This window comes from Oncorhynchus clarkii, chromosome 8 (genome assembly GCF_045791955.1).
Source record: "Oncorhynchus clarkii lewisi isolate Uvic-CL-2024 chromosome 8, UVic_Ocla_1.0, whole genome shotgun sequence".
In the NCBI taxonomy this organism is placed as follows: domain Eukaryota; kingdom Metazoa; phylum Chordata; class Actinopteri; order Salmoniformes; family Salmonidae; genus Oncorhynchus; species Oncorhynchus clarkii.
This window is the reverse complement of record NC_092154.1, coordinates 6,066,193-6,080,751: the sequence shown is the minus strand read 5'-3', so window position 1 is coordinate 6,080,751 and position 14,559 is coordinate 6,066,193. Positions and strand designations below refer to the sequence as shown.

Genomic DNA, 14,559 nt, shown 5'->3' with positions numbered 1-14,559 from the left:
GTGTATTGCTGCAGAATGCTGTGGTAGCTATGCTGGTTAAGTGTGCCTTGATTTCTAAATAAATCACTGACAGTGTCACCAGTAAAGCACCCCCACACCATCACACCTCCTCCCCCATGCTTCACCGTGAGAACCACACATGCAGAGATCATCTGTTCACCTACTCTCACAAAGACACGGTTGGTACCAAAAATATAATCTTTGGACTCATCAGATCAAAGGACAGAGATCCATGTCATTTTGTCTTAAATATGAAGGTAAGGAGATTTGAATTAATTTTAACACAGCTTCAACCAATGCCTACATATAGACGTCTATCATATAATAATCATTGGATAACCTGCGGTCCGTCCTCTATCAAGACGTCACAGCATTCGGTATAAAAAAAAAGTGAGCCCATGCTGAATGCTCATAGCTCCACCAGGTGACTGCAGCAAGGCACAGTCGCGTCAGGATGCGTGCGGGTCAGAGCCAAGCACGAAGTTCTTAAAGACAAAAAAAAGGAATGATGCAGAGCTTGTGGGGCGAGTTGGGCGACATAATTGAAAGAAAATAGTTAAATACAAGAATGAGAAAGACAAACGATGATGGCGACCATTACTGCGCTGGGTAGATTTTAGGTTTGGCGCGCGCTGGGGAATTCATTCCTTTGGAAAGGCGATGTCTGATGGGCGAATATACACCTGGATTTCTCTGGATTACAAACCAACAGAAAGGGTTTTCCTCGGGAGAGGGCGTATGTGTATGAAGGAGACTAATACAAGTAAAGAGAAAAGTTAGTTAAGAGACTGCTATTAATTTGATTATGAAAAGTTTTGAACATATTTTTACGCGTAGGAACCTTGGCAAATAGTCACATGTGAATCCGTCAGTAATCTGTTATTATTCGAAGTGCTTCCGAAACCAATCAGAGAGAAACAGAAACATGTATCTGGGTAAAACTCTTCTGTTTGTCCTACTCTTAAACTGCGCCACCACGAGCCTATCTTTCTCAACATGCGCTACCGTAGATATAGACCATGTGAAGCGGAAAAGGGTCGAGGCGATACGGGGACAGATACTGAGTAAGCTCCGGACGACCAGCCCGCCACACTCCCTGGGACCCAGTCAGGTCCCCTACCAGATCCAGGCCTTGTATAACAGTACCCGGGAGCTGCTTGAGGAATTGGGGATTGACCGGCAGCAAAGTTGCGGCCAAGACAACACGGAGACCGAATATTATGCCAAAGAGATATACAAGTTCAACATGGTCCAAGGGCCGCCTGACAACAGTAAGTCATGGTGTGTTTTCATACTCTTTTGGTTTATCTACTATATTGACTGGAAAATTGTTTTTTTGATGTCAGTTATTAAGGCGCTCCGATATGCGCCAGATCAATGAAGGTAAAGCGTGCCAAATGCGTAATTTTGGAAGCTGTGTAATTACAAGAGGGAGGGCTTTTCCCCCAATGCCAGAGTGAAATCCCCCCCCCCCCCCCCCCCCAAAGGATTTAATCTATTTGTTGTGCCAATGAAGGGTCGTTTGTGGGCTTTTGAGATGTGTGTGGATAGGCTAACAGAGTGAGTAAACGTCGTGGAATATCTCATAAAATAAATCTGTTGACATGGCCATAGATATGCTCTCCTTAGATGCCTTAACTTCAATTAAGATAAGTTCTGTTATTGGCCTTATTCAGGAATGTAGCTCCCATTCATGTTGTCTTCCGCATTCCATGGACTTCAATGAGTGTGTGTGTGCGTGTGTATGTGTTTATGTGTGTGTGTTTGTGCGTGTGTGCGTGTGTGTGTGTGTTTATGTGTGTGTGTTTGTGCGTGTGTGCGTGTGTGCGTGTGTGTGCGCGTGTGTGTGTGTGTGTGTGTGTGTGTGTGTGTGTGTTTCATCAATAAGATGTAGGAATAGTAGAAGATATCTCAGAGTTGTGGATGTTGAAATACAGGAATAGTATTTGGTCTCGCTCCTCCCACTACTCCTCTTACCACACCTCCTCATCTCTCCCCTCCCTCCTTTCCTCCGTGGACCCAGTCCCTCTCGCCAGATGTGTCTGTTTCCATCCCATCCAGGCCCAAATGAGAGGGACATCTGCCCAGGCGGATAGGAAAGGGAAGCCTTGCCGAGGGGGATAGGAAAAGCAAACATGGAGACAGGAACAGTTACCATGGAGACAGGAACAGTTACCATGGAGACATGAACAGTTACCATGGAGACAGGAACAGTTAACATGGAGACAGGAACAGTTCACATGGGGACAGGAACAGTTACCATGGGGACAGGAACAGTTAACATGGAGACAGGAACCGTTAACATGGAGACAGGAACAGTTAACATGGAGAAACAGTTACCATGGAGACAGAAACAGTTAACATGGAGGGACAGGAACAGTTACCGTGGAGACAGGAACAGTTAACATGGAGACAGGAACAGTTACCATGGAGACAGGAACAGTTAACATGGAGACAGGAACTGTTAACATGGAGACAGGAACAGTTAACATGGATAAAGAAACCGTTACCATGGAGACAGAAATAGTTAACATGGAGGGACAGGAACAGTTACCGTGGAGACAGGAACAGTTAACATGGAGACAGGAACAGTTACCATGGAGACAGGAACCGTTAACATGTAGACAGGAACAGTTAACATGGAGAAAGAAACAGTTACCATGGAGACAGGAACAGTTACCATGGAGACAGGAACAGTTACCATGGAGACAGGAACCGTTAACATGTAGACAGGAACAGTTAACGTGGAGAAAGAAACAGTTACCATGGAGACAGGAACAGTTAACATGGAGACAGGAACAGTTAACATGGAGAAAGAAACAGTTACCATGGAGACAGGAACAGTTAACATGGAGGGACAGGAACATTTTACATGGAGACAAGAACAGTTAACGTGGAGACAGGAACAGTTACCATGGAGACAGGAACAGTTAACACGGAGACAGAAACAGTTTACATGGAGACAGAAACAGTTTACATGGAGACAGGAACAGTTACCATGGAGACAGGAACAGTTAACACGGAGACAGAAACAGTTTACATGGAGACAGAAACAGTTACCATGGACACAGGAACCGTTACCATGGAGACAGGAACAGTTAACGTGGAGACAGGAACAGTTTACATGGAGACAGAAACAGTTTACATGGAGACAGAAACAGTTACCATGGACACAGGAACCGTTACCATGGAGACAGGAACAGTTAACATGGAGACATGAGCAGTTACCATGGAGACAGGAACAGTTAACGTGGAGACAGGAACAGTTAACGTGGATACAGGAACAGTTACCATGGAGACAGGAACAGTTAACATGGAGACAGGAACAGTTTACATGGAGACAGGAACAGTTACCATAGAGATAGGAATAGTTAACACGGAGACAGGAACAGTTTACACGGAGACAGGAACAGCTACCATGGAGACAGGAACCGTTAACGTGCAGACATGAACAGTTACCGTGGAGACAGGAACAGTTAACATGGAGACAGGAACAGTTTACTGCTTTTGTCCAGACTCTATTGGCCCTGTTCAAAAACAGTGGAGTTTGGAACACAAGCTCTCTCCGCCTTGAGTAGCGACTAGGCTGGGTGTTCAGTTTCTCCATTCTGGCTTGGTGTTACAAGTGACAGGAAAAGTTGGCTGATGGAATGGAAGTCCCTCCTCTTTAGCCAGGCTTAGTTTATGTCCCAAAATGGCACCCTGTTCCCTTTGTAAAGCGCTACTACCCATAGGGCCCTGGTCAAAAGTAGTGCACTATAAAGGGAATAGGGTGCCATTTTAGACCCAGACAAAGTGATCCCTTAGCCCCTTCCCTCCACACGCTGGACGCCCCAGGGGAGATTTGGCTGTTGGCTGGGGTATACAGTTTCTCCACTGGGCTGGGATTAAATTGTACACTCTCTGATCTTGGCCCCTGGCCCATTGGCCCCCTGGTCACCTGGCCCCCTGGTCCCCTGGTCCCCTGGTCGCCTGGCCCCCTGGTCACCTGGCCCATTGGTCACCTGGCCCCCTGGTCACCTGGCCCCCTGGTCACCTGGTCACCTGGCCCATTGGTCACCTGGCCCCCTGGTCACCTGGCCCCCTGGCCCATTGGCCCCCTGGTCACCTGGCCCCCTGGTCACCTGGCCCCCTTGGTACCTGGCCCATTGGCCCCCTGGTCGCCTGGCCCCCTGGCCCATTGGCCCCCTGGTCACCTGCCCCCCTGGCCCCCTGGTCACCTGGCCCCCTTGGCCTCCTGTCCTGTGCATTCCACCTCAGTAGAGAGATGTGACGCAAACAGATCCTCCTCAGGTGAGAGATTACCATTACATCACACAGATACAGACAGGCACACATCTTTATTAGCCGAGGTGTTTCCCAGAGGCTTCGTTAGCATTAAGGTCATCCTTAGAACTTTCTTATAATGTGTCTTTATTAGCCAAGGTGTTTCCCAGAGGCTTCGTTAGTAACGTGGCTCTTAATAAAAACCTCAGATCCAGCCCAAGTGCATCGATAGAGATAGTCAAGATGTCTCTCTGACTGTGACTGTCGATAACATCAGAACGAAGTTGACTACAAATACAAAGTTGCAAAGGTATTTGCACTTGTCATCAACAAGTGAAGGAAAAAAATATGCTTCAAATCAAATCAAAATCAAATGTATTTATATAGCCTTTCTTACATCAGCTGATATCTCAAAGTGCTGTACAGAAACCCAGCCTAAAACCCCAAACAGCAAGCAATGCAGGTGTAGAAGCACGGTGGCTAGGAAAAACTCCCTAGAAAGGCCAAAACCTAAGAAGATACCTAGAGAGGAACCAGGCTATGAGGGGTGGCCAGTCCTCTTCTGGCTGTGCCGGGTGGAGATTATAACAGAACATGGCCAAGATGTTCAAATGTTCATGAATGACCAGCATGGTCAAATAATAATAATCACAGTAGTTGTCGAGGGTGCAACAGGTCAGCACCTCAGGAGTAAATGTCAGTTGGCTTTTCATAGCCGATCATTGAGAGTATCTCTACCGCTCCTGCTGTCTCTAGAGAGTTGAAAACAGCAGGTCTGGGACAGGTAGCACTTCCGGTGAACAGGTCAGGGTTCCATAGCCGCAGGCAGAAGAGTTGAAACTGGAGCAGCAGCACGGCCAAGTGGACTGGGGACAGCAAGGAGTCATCATGCCAGGTAGTCCTGAGGCATGGTCCTAGGGCTCAGGTCCTCCGAGAGAGAGAAGGAAAGAAAGAAAGAATTAGAGAGAGCATACTTAAATTCACACTGGATACCGGATAAGACAGGATAAATACTCCAGGTATAACAGACTGACCCTAGCCCCCCCAACACATAAACTACTGCAGCATAAATACTGGAGGCTGAGACAGGAGGAGTCAGGAGACACTGTGGCCCCATCCGATGATACCCCCGGACAGGACCAAACAGGAAGGATATAACCCCACCCACTTTGTCAAAGCACAGCCCCCACACAACTAGAGGGATATCTTCAACCACCAACTTACCATCCTGAGACAAATCCGAGTATAGCCCACAAAGATCTCCGCCACGACACAACCCAAGGGGGGGAGGCGCCAACCCAGGCAGGAAGACCACGTCAGATACTCAACCCACTCAAGTGACGCACCCCTCCTAGGGACGGCATGGAAGAGCACCAGTAGGCCAGTGACTCAGCCCCTGTAATAGGGTTAGAGGCAGAGAATCCCAGTGGAGAGAGGGGAACCGGCCAGGCAGACACAGCAAGGGCGGTTCGTTACTCCAGTGCCTTTCCGTTCACCTTCACACTCCTGGGCCAGACTACACTCGATCATAGGACCTACTGAAGAGATGAGTCTTCAATAAAGACTTAAAGGTTGAGACCGAGTCTGCGTCTCTCACATGGGTAAGCAGACCATTCCATAAAAATGGAGCTCTGTAGGAGAAAGCCCTGCCTCCAGCTGTTTGCTTAGAAATTCTAGGGACAATTAGGAGGCCTGCGTCTTGTGACCGTAGCGTACGTGTAGGTATGTACGGCAGGACCAAATCGGAAAGATAGGTAGGAGCAAGCCCATGTAATGTTTTGTAGGTTAGCAGTAATACCTTGAAATCAGCTCTTGCCTTAACAGGAAGCCAGTGTAGCACTGGAGTAATATGATCAAATTTTTTGGTTCTAGTCAGGATTCTGGCAGCCGTATTTAGCACTAACTGAAGTTTATTTAGTGCTTTATCCGGGTAGCCGGAAAGTAGAGCATTGCAGTAATCTAACCTAGAAGTAACAATAGCATGGATTAATTTTTCTGCATCATTTTTGGACAGAAGATTTGTGATTTTTGCAATGTTAAGTAGATGGAACAAAGCTGTCCTTGAAACAGTCTTGATATGTTCGTCAAAAGAGAGATCAGGGTCCAGAGTAACGCCAAGGTCCTTCACAGTTTTATTTGAGACAACTGTACAACCATCAAGATTAATTGTCAGATTCAACAGAAGATCTCTTTGTTTCTTGGGACCTAGAACTCTGTTTTGTCCGAGTTTAAAAGTAGAACATTTGCCACCATCCACTTCCTTCTGTCTGAAACACAGGCTTCCAGCGAGGGCAATTTTGGGGCTTCACCATGTTTCATCAAAATGTACAGCTGTGTGTCATCCGCATAGCAGTGAAAGTTAACATTATGTTTTTGAATGACATCCCCAAGAGGTAAAATATATAGTGAAAACCGAGATGACTGCATTAAAATATTATCTATGCAAAAGTATGTGGACACCCTTTCAAATTAGTGGATTTGGCTATTTCAGCCACACCCGTTGCTGACAGGTGTAGAAAATCGAGCCCACAGCCATGCAATCTCTATAAACAAACATTGGCAGCAGAATAGCCTTACTAAAGAGCTCAGTGACTTTCAACGTGGCACCGTCATAAGATGCCACCTTTACAACAAGTAATTTTGTCAAATGTCTGCCCTGTTAGAGTTGCCCCAGGTCAACTGTGTTACGTTCCCCAGTTTGTGTTGTAGTTTGTGTATTTGCATGTGTTTATTTCACGAAATGGCTTCCTGAAATCCCTCAAGCAGCTGATTGGTCGACTCCAGGGCTAATTGGAGAGCTGACCCCGCCCCCTCGTCAAGACACAGCTGTCTCCAGTTACATTCATTCTGAAGCTATATAAAAGCCAGTGTTCTCTTCAGGAGAGAGAGATTTTTGGAGGTAGGGATTACTGAGAGAGATTTTGGAGGTAGGGATTACTGAGAGAGATTTTTGGAGGTAGGGATTACTGAGAGAGATTTTTGGAGGTAGGGATTACTGAGAGAGATTTTGGAGGTAGGGATTGCTGAGAGAGATTTTGCTAGAGAGATTTTGCTGAGGTCATTGCTGAGCGATTGTTTGTGATAGAGAGTTTTTGCTAGAGGTTGATTTTGCTGGGAGTTCATTGCTGAGAGTGGGTATGTTCTGAGTTTGTTGCTCAGGTAGAGCTTAGTTGATGTCCTTTGTTTCTTAGTTTGTTTGTAAAATGGTGTAATATTCTGTTTCATTTGTTCCCAGGGGGGAAGGGGAAGGCACCTTGGGAGTGCTTAGGCAAGAGGCCCGCGGGCATACATATACCCGTAGTATATTCACTGTCTAGGCACACTAGGTAAGACCTGGGCGGACCACCCCCTGTATTTTGGTTAGGGCACCAGGTGGTGCTAAATTAGGTAAGTAGCGGGTAGGCAGGTAAGATAGGAGAGGGGGGGCTTTGAGATTTACTTTCTTTGCTTTGGTTCCGTCCAGCCCTTTTCCCCATATTACCGTGTACAGGAATAAAGTCCTTGTAAAACGGTACCACATTCTGCCTGTTGTCATCCTTACTCGCACCTACAGTCCATACCTTTTTCACTTCACAGAGAGTTTAGTTGTAGCAGGGTGTTGCGTTCCCTCTTCATAGAGGCGTGCGTAACATAATGGGGGCTCATCCGGGATATTTCCATTAAACCCACCGGACCCTGCTGCTCTGAGCTCTCTGTGGTTTGTGATTGAGGTGTGATAGTAGGTTGTGAGTTTGGATGACTTGTTTAGTTAGTGTGTTCAGTAGACTGCATTGTATAAGATGGCTGCATCAGCCATCCAAGTGTTTTGAAGCGCCCTCTATTGATTGTTTGGGTAGGTTTCGTAAAGTAGACCTTATAGCTATTGCTGACCATTATGGATTTGTTTTCCCTGAGAAAGCCCTAAAGGCTGAGCTTTTGTTGCTAGTCAGGGAGGGTTTAGTGAGAGAACGGATTCTCTCATTGCAAGGAGAGGAGACGGGTAGACCTTCTGATGCCAAGTCGGAGGACAAGGCGGAGGAAGGGGTTCCTCGTACCCCTTTTACATTGCCCCGATTCAATCCTTTATCTTCTGCTTCGGGTCGTTCAGATGGGACTGCTAGGCTGAAGGTGAGGCTGGCTCGGTTAGAAATGGAGCAAAAAGATAAAGAGAGACAGATGAATTTTGAACTTGAAATTAGGAAAATAGAAGCTGACAAGGAGGTGAGGATCCGACAACTGGAGCTAGAGGCTCGCTCCAGTGCGACTCCACAAGCTGCTCATCATCCAACCCACTTCGATGTGAGTAAAAACATAGCTTTAGTCCCTCCATTCCGAGAGTCGGAAGTTGATTCTTATTTCTCTGCGTTTGAGCGTGTAGCCGCTGCGCTGCATTGGCCACTCGAGGTTTGGCCGCTCCTGTTACAATGTAAATTGTCTGGGAAAGCCCAGGAAGTAGTAGCTGCTCTCTCCCTGGAAGACAGTTTACACTACGATACAGTTAAAACTACCGTGTTGCGGGCTTATGAGTTGGTGCCTGAAGCTTATAGACAGCGCTTCAGGAACCACAAGAAACTCTCAACGTACATTTGTTGAATTTGCTAGGGACAAAGAGTCTCTGTTTAGTCGCTGGTGTTCAGCCAGCAAAGCTAACACCTTTGCTGATATTAACCTGTTGCGACGACCAAACCCGGATCCGGGATTCTATTTATAGACCTAAGCTCATTACCATAACGCAACGTTAACTATTCATGAAAATCGCAAATGAAATGAAATAAATATGCTAGCTCTCAAGCTTAGCCTTTTGTTAACAACACTGTCATCTCAGATTTTCAAAATATGCTTTTCAACCATAGGAAAACAATCATTTGTGTAACAGTAGCTAGCTAGCGTAGCATTTAGCGTTAGCATTAGCGTTAGCATTTAGCAGGCAACTATCACAAAAACAAGTAAAGCCTTCAAATAAAATAACTTACCTTTGAAGAACTTCTGATGTTTTCAATGAGGAGCCTCTCAGTTAGATAGCAGATGCTCCGTTTTTCCAAAAATATTCTTTGTGTATTAGAAATAGCTCCGTTTTGTACATCACATTTGGCTACCAAAAAAAAAAAAAAAAAAAAAAAAAAAAAAAAAAACGAAAATTCAGCCCTCAAAACGCGAACTTTTTTCCAAATTAACTCCATAATATCGACTGAAACATGGCAAACGTGGTTTAGAATCAATCCTCAAGGTGTTTTTCCACATATCTCTTCAATGATATATCCTTCGTGGAAGCCTGGTTTCTCCTTGCTCTCAAATGGAAAAATAATTGCACCTGGCTTTACGCTCCAATTTCGACGCAGGGACACCAGGCGGACACTTGGAAAATGTAGTCTCTTATGGTCAATCTTCCAATGATATGCCTACAAATACGTCACAATGCTGCTAACACTTTGGGGGAACGACAGAAAGTGTAGGCTCATTCCTTGCGCAATCACAGCCATATAAGGAGACAATGGAAAACAGAGCTTCAGAAATTCTGCTCATTTCCTGGTTGATGCATCATCTTGGTTTCGCCTGTAGAATGAGTTCTGGGGCACTTACAGACAATATCTTTGCAGATTCTGAAACTTCAGAGTGTTTTCTTTCAAAAACTGTCAAGAATATGCATAGTCGAGCATCTTTTCGTGACAAAATATCGCGCTTAAAACGGGAACGTTTTTTATCCAAAAATGAAATAGCGCCCCTAGAGATCAAAGAGGTTAAGGAGTTGATGCTGTTGGAGGACTTTAAAGGCAACCTCCCAGATAGAATAGTAGGTCATTTAAATGAACAGAAGGTGGTGACATTGGCCCAAGCAGCAGTGTTGGCAGATGAGTATGCTTTGACACACAAGACTGTCTTTGGTGCACCTCGTTTTGAAGGCCGGACGATTACGTCATCAGTTCCTCGTTCAGGTCGCTTTTCCTCTGACAACCCTAAGCCTTTTCATGAAATCCGTGAATGTTTTTACTGTCACCAAAAGGGTCACGTGATTGCGGACTGCCCAGTTTTGAAAAATAAACCGAAACAGTCCCAGTCACCGTCCCCAAAAATGAAAAGTTTGGGTTTAGTCAAGTCTTTGGCTCGTCCATTGGATCGAGTTGTTGATTCAGCATTTGAGAAACCGGATCCTGTCTATGCTCCGTTTATCTCTACCGGTTATGTTTCCTTAACAGGAGAACAAGCTGATCAAAAGCCTATCCAAATCCTACGAGACACTGGGGCGGCGCAGTCAGTAATCATTACTGATGCTTTACCCTGGTCTTCTGAAACGTATTGTGGCTCACATGTCATATTACAGGGGATAGAGACAAAAAACGTGCCTGTACCATTACACTGGGTCCACTTAGTGTCAGACTTGGTATCAGGACGTTTCCGTGTTGGTGTAGTATCTACACTGCCAGTAAAAGGAGTCACATTGCTACTAGGGAATGATATTGCAGGTGGTAATGTCATTCCTGTGTTAGAGGTAGTAGACAATCCAGAAATCAGAACTACAGATGAGAAATTGGTTCAAGCATTTCCACATGTTTTTCCTGCTTGTGTGTTAACGAGGGCACAATCTCGCAAGCTAGGAGATGTGGTGGATTTGGCTAGTTCCATTTTTGAGAATGTTGAGGTAGAAGACAATGCACCGAGTATGCCTTCTGCAATGCCGACAGTTTTTACACCCGTAAAAACTAAGGCAGGGGAAAACGAAATTGTGCCCCAATTACATGACATTCTTTTCTGTCACCCGTGAGAAGGTGATTGCATGTCAAAAAGAAGACACCAGTCTTCGCAAGTGTTTTGCTTCGGTAATTTCCATTGAGGAAGCTAAAACTAGAGAGACCGCCTACTTTATGGAAGCAGGAGTTTTGATGCGTAAATGGGCATCTCATGACACCATTAATGACTGGAGTGAAGTGTGTCAAGTGGTTGTTCCTACACCGTTTCGACAGCAGGTGTTGTCACTCGCCCATGACCAGGCGTGGTCTGGACACTTGGGGATCACAAAGACTTATAACCGGGTCCTTCGTCATTTCTTCTGGCCAGGTTTGAAGTCTGACGTGGTCCAATTTTGTAAAACATGTCACATATGTCAACTCACTGGGAAAGTGAATCAAACAGTTCCTCGAGCGCCGCTCTGCCCGATTCCTGTGGTGGGGGAACCATTTGAATGAGTGATAGTTGATTGTGTAGGTCCATTGCCCAAAACCAGGTCAGGTAACCAGTTCCTACTAACAATAATGTACAGATAGCTTATGTGAAGGGCTCGGCGAATGTGGTTGCTGACGCTCTATCACGGGTTTACTAACTGGGGAAGCGATGGCTTTTGTTATTGCAAAACTAGGTTTGCAATTTTTGTGGTGGGCGTGTTACGTTCCCCAGTTTGTGTTGTAGTTTGTGTATTTGCATGTGTTTATTTCAGGAAATGGCTTCCTGAAATCCCTCAAGCAGCTGATTGGTCGACTCCAGGGCTAATTGGAGAGCTGACCCCGCCCCCTCGTCAAGACACAGCTGTCTCCAGTTACATTCATTCTGAAGCTATATAAAAGCCAGTGTTCTGTTCAGGAGAGAGATTTTTGGAGGTAGGGATTACTGAGAGAGATTTTGGAGGTAGGGATTACTGAGAGAGATTTTTGGAGGTAGGGATTACTGAGAGAGATTTTGGAGGTAGGGATTACTGAGAGAGATTTTTGGAGGTAGGGATTACTGAGAGAGATTTTTGAGGTAGGGATTACTGAGAGAGATTTTGGAGGTAGGGATTACTGAGAGAGATTTTGGAGGTAGGGATTGCTGAGAGAGATTTTGCTAGAGAGATTTTGCTGAGGTCATTGCTGAGCGATTGTTTGTGATAGAGAGTTTTTGCTAGAGGTTGATTTTGCTGGGAGTTCATTGCTGAGAGTGGGTATGTTCTGAGTTTGTTGCTCAGGTAGAGCTTAGTTGATGTCCTTTGTTTCTTAGTTTGTTTGTAAAATTGTGTAATATTCTGTTTCATTTGTTCCCAGGGGGGAAGGCACCTTGGGAGTGCTTAGGCAAGAGGCCCGCGGGCATACATATACCCGTAGTATATTCACTGTCTAGGCACACTAGGTAAGACCTGGGCGGACCACCCCCTGTATTTTGGTTAGGGCACCAGGTGGTGCTAAATTAGGTAAGTAGTGGGTAGGCAGGTAAGATAGGAGAGGGGGGGGCTTTGAGATTTACTTTCTTTGCTTTGGTTCCGTCCAGCCCTTTTCCCCATATTACCGTGTACAGGAATAAAGTCCTTGTAAAACGGTACCACATTCTGCCTGTTGTCATCCTTACTCGCACCTACAGTCCATACCTTTTTCACTTCACAGAGAGTTTAGTTGTAGCAGGGTGTTGCGTTCCCTCTTCATAGAGGCGTGCGTAACAACTGTAATTGCTGTTATTGTGAAGTGGAAATACCTAGGAACAACAACGGCTTAGCCGCGAAGTGGTAGGCCACACAGTCCCACAGAACGGTACTGCCTCTGGAATCAACATCAGCAAAATAACTATACGTCGTCAGCTTCATGAAATGGGTTTCTATGGCCGAGCAGCCGCACACAAGCCTAAGATCACCATGTGCAAAGCCAAGCGTCAGCTGGACTGGTGTAAAGCTCGCCGCCCTTGGACTCTAGAGCAGAGGAAACGCGTTCTCTGGAGTGATGAATCACGCTTCACCATCTGACAGTCGGATGGACAAATCTGGGTTTGGCGGATGCCAGGAGAACACTAACGGCCCCAATGCATAGTGTCAACTATAAAGCTTGGTGGAGGAGGAATAATGGTCTGGGGCTGTTTTTCATGATTTGGGCTAGGCCGCTTAGTACCAGGGAATGGAAATCTTAACGCATAAAATTACATTTTAGACGATTCTGAAAGTAGTGTGGAGAAGGTGTAAACTCCCTCTCTCTCTCCCTCTCTCTCGCTCTTTCTCTCCCTCCCAGCACCCTTTGATCATACAAAGTGCTTCTGACACAAAGCAACACACAGCAGTGACCACGGCTTACTGTACCTCGTACTACCATTCACCTAGCTGAATTTGTTCAACAGAAACTCTCGTTGTTGTCCTAAAAACATTTTAAACAATGATACGGTGTGCACTAATTAGTAAGCCCCTGGTAAAATATCTCTAGTTAGAACAGCCCCTGGTAAAATATCTCTAGTTAGAACAGCCCCTGGTAAAACATCTCTAGTTAGTACAGCCCCTGGTAAAATATCTCTAGTTAGTACACCCCTGGTAAAATATCTCTAGTTAGTACACCCCTGGTAAAATATCTCTAGTTAGAACAGCCCCTGGTAAAATATCTCTAGTTAGAACAGCCCCTGGTAAAATATCTCTAGTTAGTACAGCTCCTGGTAAAATATCTCTAGTTAGTACAGCCCCTGGTAAAATATCTCTAGTTAGTACAGCCCCTGGTAAAATATCTCTAGTTAGTACAGCCCCTGGTAAAATATATCTAGTTAGTACAGCCCCTGGTAAAATATATCTAGTTAGTACAGCCCCTGGTAAAATATATCTAGTTAGTACAGCCCCTGGTAAAATATATCTAGTTAGTACAGCCCCTGGTAAAATATATCTAGTTAGTACAGCCCCTGGTAAAATATATCTAGTTAGTACACCCCTGGTAAAATATCTCTAGTTAGTACACCCCTGGTAAAATATCTCTAGTTAGTACACCCCTGGTAAAATATCTCTAGTTACTACAGCCCCTGGTAAAATATCTCTAGTTAGTACAGCCCCTGGTAAAATATCTCTAGTTAGTACAGCCCCTGGTAAAATATCTCTACTTAGTACAGCCCCTGGTAAAATATCTCTAGTTAGTACAGCCCCTGGTAAAATATCTCTAGTTACTACAGCCCCTGGTAAAATATCTCTAGTTAGTACAGCCCTGGTAAAATATCTACAATGTAAACAAGCAAAAGACTGATGCATTTTTAGGAGACACGTATTGTCTTGTTTACAAAGGCTCCTCCAGAATAACTATTACATGATAGTTTCACAGGGTTCAAAGGTTCAACAATCTAAACCACGTTGCTTTGCAGCCATCTTGTTCATCCTAAGAAACAATTATCACCTGTAGTGTGTATAAAAGTAGGGCTGTCAGTACCGTAATATTTTCTGTCCATGGTAAAAAAATAAAAAAAATAAAGATTTTAAAAAGCACAATGCAGCCAAAACTCTTTGGTCCTTTAAAAACCTGCTATATGTAAATTATGAATATAAATAAATGAGACTCTGGATGACAACATAATGATATTTGTTTCCAACATTAGGGCTGTTTCCCTTGCCACAATGCTAAC

The 14,559-nt window shown here is 45.0% G+C and overlaps 1 protein-coding gene across 1 annotated transcript in view; it reads left to right on the top strand.

Moving 5' to 3' along the window:
- The first annotated feature begins 411 nt into the window (after positions 1-411).
- LOC139414890 (transforming growth factor beta-3 proprotein-like) overlaps positions 412-14,559 on the top strand; it is a 31,793-nt gene continuing 17,645 nt past the window's right edge. The window contains exon 1 of the mRNA XM_071162492.1: positions 412-1,271. Within this exon, the coding sequence (XP_071018593.1) occupies positions 926-1,271 (346 nt within the window). The 5' untranslated portion in view covers positions 412-925. The remainder of the gene's footprint in view (positions 1,272-14,559) is intronic.